This window comes from Aythya marila (genome assembly GCF_965140915.1).
Source record: "Aythya marila genome assembly, chromosome: 12".
NCBI classification, from domain to species: domain Eukaryota; kingdom Metazoa; phylum Chordata; class Aves; order Anseriformes; family Anatidae; genus Aythya; species Aythya marila.
The window spans coordinates 7665242-7677663 of NC_139053.1; the positions used below are offsets into that span (position 1 = coordinate 7665242).

The 12422-nt window shown below is 38.7% G+C and overlaps 1 protein-coding gene across 4 annotated transcripts in view; it reads right to left on the bottom strand.

Moving 5' to 3' along the window:
- ESRP2 (epithelial splicing regulatory protein 2) overlaps positions 1 to 12422 on the bottom strand; it is a 45763-nt gene that overhangs the window by 19099 nt on the left and 14242 nt on the right. For all 4 annotated transcript variants that reach the window (XM_082770053.1, XM_082770052.1, XM_082770055.1 and 1 more), the window contains exons 4-11: positions 6623 to 6736; positions 5291 to 5405; positions 4463 to 4561; positions 4287 to 4341; positions 2870 to 2980; positions 1615 to 1747; positions 1413 to 1455; positions 88 to 389 (exon numbers count right to left, since the gene is read on the bottom strand). In XM_082770053.1, coding sequence (XP_082626179.1) covers positions 88 to 389; positions 1413 to 1455; positions 1615 to 1747; positions 2870 to 2980; positions 4287 to 4341; positions 4463 to 4561; positions 5291 to 5405; positions 6623 to 6736 — 972 coding nt within the window. The remainder of the gene's footprint in view (positions 1 to 87; positions 390 to 1412; positions 1456 to 1614; positions 1748 to 2869; positions 2981 to 4286; positions 4342 to 4462; positions 4562 to 5290; positions 5406 to 6622; positions 6737 to 12422) is intronic.

Below are 12422 nucleotides of genomic sequence, written 5' to 3' on the forward strand. Positions count from 1 at the left end.
GACAACTTGCATGACTGTCTACAATGGGTGTATGATCATTTAAATAAATATTTAACTCTTTTGAGTTTCACAGCCAATAGTTACAACCTGCTGGACTTCTGCTGCTGTGCTCCGGAAGAGTTCAATGTAACGTTTTCCAAGAATTTCTTTGTGTTTTTTAAGTGCATTCTGTGCATATTCTTCACAGGAGAACAATACAAATGCATCTCCTGTGGGCCTGCCATCTGGGTACTTGACAAAGAGAAGTCCCTCTTTCCCTCCTGTGACCGGGCACTCTGGCCCCAGGAACCCCAACACATCCTCCTGAGTAGCAGTGAATGGAAGGCCTCTCATCCGGATGATAACTTGATTCTCTTTAGATAAAAACTGGGCAACTTCATTGGAGGTACCTGGTAGGAAGATATTAACATACGGTCAGCCAATTCCGTATGACAGAGGAACAGAAAAGCATTAAGGAGCAACACAGGAGGTAAGTAGCTAGTAACAAACACACACAATACCTGAGACAATATTAACTCGCAGTAATTTATTTTGAAGTGAGACCCCCTTACCCTTAAAGTCTTACACATTTTAATGAAATTGGAACAAAGAAGAGATTAGTGAGGTATACAGACACTTCTGCTGCAAAGGTTCCCCTTCCTCCCAAACACCAAGCCCAGCCTACAAACATCACAGCTCAAATGCAACCACATGAAACCAAAACTTCACAGGGTCAAAGATTCTTAGAAAGCAAAACAGGAAAAGCTACTTCATTAATTGTGTCCTCAGCCAAGACAGTGTCCTGGTTTCAGTTAGGACAGAGTTAATTTTCTTCCTATTAGTTGGTAGGGTGCTATGTTTTGGCTTAGGATGAGAAAAGTGCTGATAACATGCTGGTGTTTCAATTGTTGCAGAGCAGTGCTTACACCAAGCCAAGGACGTTTCAGCTTCTCACTCTGTCCTGCCAACGGGCAGGCTGGGGGTGCAGCAAGAGCTGGGAGGGGACAGACTCGGAACAGCTGACCCAAACTGGCCAAAGGGGTATTTCATACCATATGGCATGCCACTGAACAATATATAGGGGTGGCTAGCCGGGGGGGGGGGGGCAGACTGCTCGGGGTTAGGCTGGGCATCGGTCAGCAGGTGGTGAGTAATTGCATTGTGCATCACTTGTTTGTACGCATTATTAGTAGCAGTACTATTATCATCACTGTTATTATTATTATTTTTCTGTCTTAATAAACTGTCTTTATCTCAACTCACAAGCTTCACTTTCCCATTTCTCTCCCCTATCCCAGAGAGGGAGGTGGGATGGTGAGCGAATGGCTGTGTGGTGTTTATCTGCCAGCCGGGTTAAACCACAACAGAGAGGTATCAGAACTTGAATGTGCCTATGAACTTGAATAATTATACTGAACTCCAGCATCACTTACCTCCTGCAATTTTTAAGAATTCTTCCCCTGTTGCTTTGTAAACCTTAAAGAAAAAAAAAATCCATACATGAAAATTACAATATTCAACCATTTCATGTATGAGTATTTTTGTTATTTAGAGCAATATAGGAGCATGCACAGTTCTCATTCAAAACCATACTCTTTGCTCTCCAAAGATTTGCTTCAAGTCGTTACTTTTTACCTCAATGTATCTGCTACCCATGTGATGCTTATGTCTTTCCAGTGCCAAATCTCTCTGTTCAGAATTGACAAACCGAACTAATGCTTCACCATTTCTCCTTCCTTGAGCATTCAGACAAAGGGCCACACCACCTCTGGAATATAAACACAATAAAATAAAAAGTGAGATGTTGGATCTCATGCTGCTTGTCACTTTCTCAACTTCTATGCAGGCATATTTCTGTAACCCCTTCCTATCGTCTCAGATTCAGGTTTGAATTTCCTCATACACCTACAGGAATAAATCAATCATATTTACTCTGCATTGAATACCTGGAATATACATTGGCAGGTATGTTACATTAGAATCACTTCACACACCCACAGAAAACAATAATGAAAATTTCTTCTGAAGAGCACTTGGAAGTTTCTGAATCTATTTGGCTTTTAAGTCTTCCAACATTTATTTGGCTTTTAAGTCTTCCAAGTAGGCAACAAGATTACTCTAGAAAATATTAGTATAAAACAAACAAACAAACAAACCACTTAGAACAGGCTTCTGAAACCCCTCCAAGCCTTGGTCTACTCATTTGTAGATCAAAAACAATTATCTTCTACCTTCTCTGACACAGAAATTTCACAGAGAAATCAATTTTTATCTGAGGTTCTAAGAATCAAAAGAGCTGATATCATCCTAAAATGCAATGTTAGCAAGCTAGAAATAACATACAATAGAAACACAGGAATATATTTTTCCTAAGCTGGCAGGATTGAATTGGGGGAGCTGGGGAGGGTGCGTGGGAGTGCATAATAGAGGTCTTTTTGTACAGTTGTCATTGTATGTATGATAGAGCATTGTCTAAGTAGTACGGTATTTTGCATGCACATCTTCCTAAAAGTAACATGGGACAGATACAGTCTCAAAGCTTGAATCATCTTTCAATATGTTACTATCCAACTGATTGGTTCTAACACAAATTTATTTATTTTTTAAGTAAGGTAAGGCCATCACATCTCCAGCCTTAGTTTACCCAGGAACTGTGATTTGCACGGCTAAGAGCCAGAGAGCCTTTATTCTCAATTCTTTCTCGCACAGTTAAGCTGGTGAAACCTATTCAGTTATGAACATGGGGTGGGAAGGTGCTGGAGGTGGGAAAGATATAAGAAAGCACTTTTGTGCATGCATGTGTGTGAGAGAGAATGCACACACTAAATATTAAACACATTTGATGTTAAAGACCAAGCAATAAAGGCAAGACAAATTCTTATTCTCTTACTTAGCAATATTCAGTCCTTTGAAAAATCGGGCAATATCTTGGTCTGAAGACTGCCATGGCAAACCTCTGGCACGTATTACTGTCTCATTGTCCACTGTTTCAGATTTACTACTGCACAGAAAAAAAAAAAAAAAAAAAAAGCAAAATTAAGCTTTAATCTAGGTTTTCCATTATATTTTCAAGTTCCTATTTACAAGTCATTTAACTTGAAAAAACAGAGCATATTTGTAGTTGAGACTCTTATAATTCTGCTACTCCTTTCAGTAAAGAACAATAACTGGGGTAATTCCTTTATATACACAATACCTAAGATGCAGTGTATTGTCATCACATAGCAGTTCCTTAAGAAAAATAAGAAGGTTGTTTCAAAGTGAAGAAATAAGGAACTTCCAAATTTAATCTAATCTAATGCAGATGATTACAAGGAAGTCTTAAATATGAATATACATTACTTATGCTTCAGATGTGTAAGTCTCCAGTTCCTGAAATGTATTTGAAAATAAAGAACTATTCTGTTTCTTGTCTCCCAAAATCCAAAGTCAATTTAGATTAGAAGAAAAAAAAAAAAAAAAAAAAGAAAAAAAACATGGAAAAGCTGAGCTTATCTCTGTAGAATATGAGAAATCTACTTCATGTAAGGAATAGTTTCCATCCATCTAAAGACCAAGTTCTCAGCAAGAAATCTGTTTAAAATCAAAGTGTCTCCTAAACTGTAATACTGATCAAGATAGGGTAGAGACACGCCCATTTTCATGAGCACATTGAAAAGACAAAACACCTGCAGTTGGGTAAGGAACATGTCTGCTAATCAACAGCTTCCATTTTGTCACTTGCACAAAGCAGAAACCTAGGAATCTGTTTAAAAAGATGTCCAACTACACTTTGTCTAGACAGCAAATAATTAACATCAAGACTTTCACAGAAGCATAAGGGATCCACTTGTGTAATACAAAAAGATCCCTTAAGCAGGATCTCCAAACAATTAAAAAAAAAAAATCATTTGCTTCAACCACAGCCTTGTAAGACAGTCTGCAATTCAGCATATTAGACAACTCTTCAAAAGCACCATGTAATGTAGTTCAGCTCCATTTAGGGTGTGCCAGCCATTACCCCTGTTGACTTAGGGAAAGTTCACAAATATTTCTTCACCATTGGGTAAGATAAGACAGCCTCACTGCCATTCAAAACAGAAGCTAGTGAGCAAAGAGCATTTTACTTGCAGTGACTTTTAAGACAGACAAACGTACAGCATTCAATATACCAGCTACGGTCTGTCTGCACCAGACCTCCAAACATGCTGTAATTGTTCTCAGGAATCAACCTAGTTTCACAGAGATGGAAGGAAGGATTTGGAATCTTTCCTTGATGTAGACAAAGCTCAGCTTTGGTTGTAATGAACTGTAACAACAGCACTTACCATGGACCTGTTTCATATTTGTATTTCACAGTTTCAGGCTCAGTAAATATGTGATCTGCAACAAAACAGGACATTGAAATATAACCAGGGTCACAGATTACTTAAGAATGACAGTACCACTGTCGATTCACACAGAAAGGAAAAATTTCAACATTCTGAATAAACAGGTCACTTACTGCAACTTTCAGAGAGCATGCTGAAAATGATAGCCACCATTGTTTTCACTTGCCACACGCCAAAGTCCTCCTCTGTTTCATCTGTCCCTAAGCCTAGATCTAAATAGGTGATTATAGAAAATAACAGACTTGCACAATCATTTGTAAACAAGCCATAAGGCTTCCCTGTTATTAACATGGAATTGGTAATCAAATCACACTGGTCTTAGCAGGGACACGTGACCATTAGGCATTTGTAACTCTGCTCATAAACTAGTTAATATTCACTTTAACAGTCAACATTCTGAAAACTATTGATAGCTTACCATCATTTCAGCTTTAACAGTTTAAAAAAAAAAAAAAAAAAAAAAAACAGAATAAGTTCCTATCACTTCAAACATAACTGAACTTTAACCAAATTATTCTGGGCCATAGCAATACTCCTAAAATTTAGATGTAGAGGTGGGTTTTGTTTTGTTTAGATCAGAGAACAATTGTCTGCAAACAGTGGAAACTTGCAGGCTACTTGACCCTGAAGAAGCTCACTGATAGCCAAGCCTTTCCTTTAAGGATCAAATATAAATAAAAACGCTGTGTGTTTTTTTTTTTCACTTGTTTTGTAATGGATTTATTACATATGGTTTAGCTCTCATTATTAGAGTCAAAATAGAAAAATATTACAAACAGGCACCCCTCCCTCCCCCCACACACACTCACTTGATCAGTTTTACCTAGGAGATTTTTAAAATTCACATCATAGCTCAGTAGAATAAAACCCATAACAATCACAGGGGTAAAACCTAAATAAGCATAACTGCTTCAGTTGCAAAAGCTGCAGCAAAAGGATACATTCTGCCATGGTCTTGATAGTCTGGTCCTTCACGGCGGCTGAACTAGGGTAGCATGTGTGAAATTCTTTGCGCAGATCATAAAAGGAATAGAAGCAGTCTGATAGCAGGAAGTTCTACAAAGAAGGCAAAATGATTTTGTATACATTCCTTCTGATTAATATTTTTTAAATTATTTGGGGGTCCTCAATTAAATTCTGATTAATGCTTTTGGACTGAATGAGGCAATCTCAAGAACTACAAAGTTACATGTCATCATCATCTGTCTATGATAGACCAGTTTTTTTTTTTGTTTTTGTTTTTTTTTTTTTCCTTTTTAATAGCTCAAATTCCATAGTCTTCCAAAATTACTGCTTTCATGGTATTATAGGGTTGCTCTATTTTGTTTGTCTCAGTCCATTTTTTTCAAGTGGGAAGGACAAAGTGTTACCCACAACCCATATTGCAGGATGGCAGCATGTGACCCGATTTAAAAAACAAAATCAAATAAAAAATAGTACTATCACATTTGAATGCTAAACACCATTGTTTTCTTTCTTGCTTCATCCCTACATAAGTATTTGCTTTTATTAAAAGCCACAGAGCTAAATTTTAGCACAACCCAAATGCCAGATGAATATTTGTAGAAACTCAGCATGACTACCGCCCTTATATAGAAAAGAAAAAAAAATACAGTTGATCCGTCAACTCCTTAAATGTCAGCAGCTCCCATTCCTGCAGGTTTCCTCCAGACCCTGCCAAGCAGGCTAACTCGGGAGCCACCACCCTGCACAAAGGCAAGATTCTTCTCCCTGTGCAAGACAGGCTTGAGAGGAAATTGCTGCTTCATATGGGAGTAACAAACGAGCTGTAGTACTGCTTCCTGCTGAATAAATGCAGATGGGAAACAACTGCCATTCTCCAGGGCAAGTCATTGCATGTTTACTCTCTGCAGGACACTGACACGTGGCTTCTACCAATTTTAGGTTTTGGTACAAACCCATAGCTCTGCACAGAACCAATGACTTAAGTTAAGCCTAAACAAAGCAGCACTTCTCTACCACCTCTGCTGAGGTTAGACCTTTTCCCTGTGACACTGAATTCAAACAACTTGTGTTGTTCTTTATTCTGCCTTTCCTTATTTTCCTCATTATGCTTATTTGGGGGTCCTCAAGTACTGCATCTGACTTCCAAGAGCAATCGCCAGGGACTATATCCGATGATGCCTTCCCTTTCACACCCCTTAGAAGCACAGAGCTGTTCTTGGAGCACTACAGTTGCCAAGGTTGAATTGTGTTGCTCATCTCAAATGCAGGTAAACCGTCTTCCTTCTGCATCAGTTCTGATCTCATACCTTCTTAGATGTTTCTGGGTGGAGGACTTGTCGAATGAGTAACTGGCCATCACTGCAGAGCGTGTAAGAACTCCTTCCAAGTACTTTCAAATCACTGGATACCAGCTGAATAAACTAGAGAAGAAAAAAACATTTGACTGACTAATACACATAAGCCATAAAATGAACATTTACCATTTAAAAAAAAATTAGTAAAGAGAAAAAATTGACACTTCATAACAGATGTGGGCTTCTGATAAAAGGCAGGCACAGAAATGGTATGCTTTTGCAGAATAAAATATAAGATGACCAGCAGTATGGCAAAAAGAACTAGGACAGAATGGCAGAATTATGAGTTTGTATGAAAGGCAACGGTATTGTAATGGCAAGGTTCAAAATCTGAAGTAATTACTAAAAAATGCTGTGAAATATTTTAAATAAAAAACACACAACGTTTCAAGATAAACCACAGTACCGATTGTGCAATAGTCTTTCTTCACCTATGCCACCTTTCACTTCAGTTCTGTCCTTAAAATTTCATTTTGATTTCTACTTCTAAAAGGAAAAAAAACACCTACCCATCTGCATTTACTAATGTTTTGGAAGCTTTATGTCAAGAAAAGCCAAACAAATTGTGGTCTGATGCCTTCAAAAGTGAAATTATAATGAAGTCAGATCTAGGAAAATGAAAGTCTTTGCAGAGATACAGCATTACTAACATTAGCTAAAACAAAGTTATTCCCTGCCTGTAGGATAGATAATCCCCAACAGGTTAATTCTCAAGAGAAAAGGGCTCCACCTGTATCTTGCCCAAAGTTGTTTTCCATCCTTGGACAACAGTTTCTAGTCTTTTATTAGCCCATAGCAGTTGACTATTATAAGCAGAGAATTTAACACTAATACAGTACAGTAGCTACACTTTTCAAATCAGTAAATAGCAACTTGTTAGCTAACTTTCAAGGAGACAAATATAATTATTCTAAGCTTCTCTCTTGATGCTACTCCCTCCCAGGAAAGCATCTGATCACAAACAAAGCAACAATTAACAACATGATGCAGTAGACATCCACTGAAAAATAACCTCCCCTCGTCTCCTCGTAACAAATTAGAACAAATTTGCAAATCCAAAGATATATTTCTACCTTTTAACCTGTATATGAGGAAAAATAGAGTTTGTTTTGTTTTTTTCCCCCAGTATCAACACATGCAACATGTTACATTCTCTGCTTAGAGAGGCAACATCCTAATGACCTGCTCCCACAGCTACACAGCTTTAACTCTGAACGACTCTTGTAGCATTTATGTCCCAAAGGTAAGGTTCACAAGGGAGCAATGTTGTATTGGACATGGATTAGCAGTAGAGACAAGACTACCCAGGCTTTAATTCAAAGTAACTGCTCAAATCCAATTCTGGCCCTTCTTTAGGCTAACAGCATTCCACTGCCACTTGGGGTAATGCTGTAGTAGTGGTCCCTAAATCCCCCTAGACAGAGAACTGAGGGGGCAACACTGAATAAGGAGAGGCACTTCCATCAGCAACTTGTGCGAGTTGCTTAATTTGCATACATATTACATTAAACTATATTAAACTTCATTTTATATAGAAACAGAAGGTATTTGATACTTTTAAAAGGGTGAAATATTCCCCGATCCTTTTTAATGCAGTTCTTTGCACTCTATCAAAGCACACAAACCCACCAAAATAAATAATTATATACGTATATTTATATTTTCTCATTCTTGCAGATTCAGAAAGCCAGTTTCCTCCCAGTTGCTACTTCAGGTTCCTACCACAAGCTGAAGGCTTGGAGAACCTGAGGCCATAAAGCAAGTCATTGTTTAGGAATAATTTAAAAAAAAAAAAAAAAAAAAAAAAACAGAAAATTGAGATCTGAGAGTGCTCCAAATACCTCAGCTGATGTGTAAACACCACAAAAAGAAGAAAATTCCACATGAACCACTTCAGAAAAGCAGTTACAGGGCCTGCCACAGTCACAGAGCAGCAACAAATATTCTCACCATAACAGACAGGAGGAGAACTCTTTTTACTAAATGCAACACCTTCATGCTTTAACTTCTGGGCACAATAAAAAGCAAATATTTGTAAGAAGGGATTGGAAATAGGAATAGGCATTAATTAGCCTCCCAAAGGTGTACAGGGATTCTTGCCAAAAGGAAGCAGATCCTTACTGATGAGCAGTAATAAAACACTCCACAAACCTTCAACTTTGTACCCTGTGCTTCTGAAGATGTGGAAGAGCCCACATAACAAAAGTGCAATTAGAGATCTGTTTTAATAAGATGCAAGAAGAAATCCCCCATACACATTTTGAGAGAAGCAGGAAATGCATGCAGCCTCATTTGATTTGTACAGCATAACAACTGTAGTTCGAAAAGCCTTCAAATTAGAAAACAAAAGTAGAAAAAAATGTTTGAACAAGAGAGGCAGTGCTCAGGCCAAATGGCATCAGATAAACTGGCAAAAAAAAAAAAAATCAAGACTGCTGCACTGAAATATTCACATTATTTTCTTCAGATCATTTCCCATACAATGTACAGCTGAAAAGACAGGTATACAGCACAACTATTTTCAGAAGCCCCTGGTGAGAAGACATCAAGCGTAACATTACACAAGTACACAGATAAACCAAATAATCGAGGTGTACTAAGTTTAAAAAAAAACATGAGGCAGCAGTTGTTTTTATTTTTAACTGAGCCAGATTATTTGCACTGCATATGTAACAAGTGTTAGTGATAAATTTCAACATTGCAAACTCCTAATATGGGACAATCTACTTGTGTAAACAATCATCTCTTATTAGTAGATGTTAACATTTTAGAGTGCCCCAGATAAAAATGCTGTAGGACTAGCAGGCCTTGCTGAATGCTTATTTAGAAACTTCTATTTTGAAAATAATCTTTTCCAAACTTTGGGGTGTGCTCCTCAAAATAGGCCAAAAGGAGTGTGGGAAGAATAGTTAGGAGTCACGAGCAACCCTTCCCATCCAAACCAGCCTCACTATCACACAGGTTAACCATGTAGAGGAAAGAGGCAGAGGATTGTGAAAGGGAAAATTCACCTAGGAAAAAAGCACGAGGCAAAATAGCAGGCATAACTCTGCCATGGAGGAACGAGAGATTTTTCAGATTAGTCTGAACTGGCTTCTTTCATCTACATGAGATGTCTTTAATTCTGGAAAGGTTAAGTATAAAAGCATAGCTGGAGACCAGCTCTCGTTACTATAGGTTACACCAGACCTCTAAGGCTTTCAGGCAGCAGATACATGTACAGCCTATCACATATGTTCAGAAGGAGTTAAAGCAACCAGTGCACATGCATTCATAAAGCTGTGTTAAAATGTAACTTCAGTGATTACAAGTTCCTGCTGAAAAGCCATCTTCAGCTTTTTTTTTTTTTTTTCCCCCACCATAAATACAAGGCAGCACCTCAAAAGGCAACCCAGAACAGTCATACACCAACATATAGCAAGCTCAGGACAAGTTAAGACCAGTGCCAGATTTACATTACAGTTTTCTGTCTCACACATTCAGCAACCTGTCCACAAGTCTGTCACTTTATAAATTCCATCCAAGTCTCCTTAACTCCACTAATAAAACCCATCTCAGCTATTTACCTCCCGTCATTCACCTTCATACTGTTCTCCATAGAGCTGCCCCACTTTAGCATGCAAAGCTGCCCCACCTTAAGGCTTCCTCCACCAAGCTCACACACCCTATGGCTCCTGTTAATCTAGTCATTTCATAGGAACTGAGTTATACAGCGTTAATTACCACTCTTTGCATCTTGCAGCCAGCTCTCATTTAGCTTGCAAGAGCCACAGTGCAGAGGCATCACCCTGTGCTGCTTATTCCAGCAGGTCAGCCTCTGCTAGGGCTCTGATGAATCATTCCACGTTTAAAGGAACACGTTCAATAATTCACCACACAGATTACAAACTGAACAAAGAAGAAAGAATTGAGCAGGCTGCTCTGTACGTTTACCTCCCTGAAAGCTAAAACAGTTCTTAGGGAAAAGGTGGAGAGAGGGAAGGAGAGAGTCAGAGCACTGTCTGAAAAACTGGCTCTACAGGATTTGGGGCTTGTAGCTGAGAGTACAAAGAGAGCAAAGAGACATGTTTCGCCAGCAGCAAAGCTGGAGGAAAGCCAGCACAAGCTGCTGTGTTTTCTGCAAATGAATCCCCAGTGGCTGAAACGACACGGCCCCCTTCTCCGTGTAGCCTTAACTGAACAAAGCTGGGGATGGCAGGGAAACTTTAAGATTCCTCAGTAAGCTCTTTCAATAGCTATGATGCACGAAGCACTAAAATAAACCACTGGCTATTTGGATATTCCCATTTCCCTAACTAAAAATAGCTCTCATCCTTGAGAAAGGCCGCTGCCTCTGCACTGTGGCTGGCATGGCAGTGAAGCAGGGAGCAGGCAGCTGCAGAACCCTGCCATGCTGTCAGCTAAGCTGTATCTGAACCCAAGATACCCTGGGGGGTTCTCTCTTTCGTTCACCTCTGAGAAATAACAGAAAATTTGGCTGCTTCTTACTCATCTGACCTGCTCCTAGTGCTTCTTCAGAACTGGATCCTCTGTTAATAAGGCACAAAAGTTTCTCTGTTTTGCTTCTGTTAGCCCTGCTAACCCGTCACAGCTAACAGCACCAGGCTAGACACAAAATCATTCACAAAGCCTCAGAATTAAAGGAATCTTTGCAATTTAACTCTGGACAGAAACAGCTTCCAGAAAGTAGCTTAGCTTTTGTGCCATGCTCAGGCTAGACATGCCTCTATATCCCCACACAGGTATTACATGGTGCTTGCTGTGTGGGGACATGGGTTCAGATCAGTGATATCAACAGGCATGCTAGTGAATTACCCAGAGGTTACATTTTGGTTACACGTGGATACAAGATCAAGTTTCTGCCAAATTAACTTCTTAAAAAGTGCTTGTTTTGACATCTTTTGGCTAACTGTGGGAAGGCAAATCACACCTGGTCTAGGCAAAAATTAAGACAGAGACCAACAGGTCATTTGTGATTCTGCATAAAGCCTGTCAAAAAAACCTGTAACCATGTCTTCTAGATCAGTCCTTTGCAAAACAGGCATGCAGACCTGTTTTTATACACACATACATCCTACTGTCAGGGCTTTCTATTTGTAGAGGAGATTAACTGCTGCTTTGCTAGAAAAAATGTATAATTAAAAAAAAAAAAAAAAAAAACTTATGCAGGAGTGACATCTTTTGGTCATTATTAAAAGGAACAATTTCAGAAATTACTTAGAAGAAAAGTTATTTTGGCTCACCTAAATTCATATATTCCAATATACTCCCTGGAGCTTAAGAAATTCACATGCCTAATATGCAATGGTCCTAGAAAAACAGCAAAGATATAATCCACAGATTTTTAAAATACACTGTTTGAAATAAAAACTTCTATCTTAGGTACACACATTTGAGCTGTTCCCTTTTGCTAAAACCTGGAAAGTTAGCTAAGCATGTTACACCCCTCTCCCCATTCATTTGAAGGAATTAAGAATAAGTTTCCACTCTGATAAGCATGCATCTCTATGCAAAGCTGAAGCTAGAGAACTACTTTAGATCTCTTTCACAAACAAATTATTTTACCTACATAAGAGACCTCCTCCAGCAATGAATTACTAGGGAGTGTAGGACAGCAAGGACTCCATTACAGATAGGTGACTCCTATATACAGATGTATGCACCTGCATGTGGTTATGTACAGAATTATGCAGAGTGACACAAGTAATAACATAAAAATCAGATCAGCTGAACTTTTGTGTTTGCATGTCTA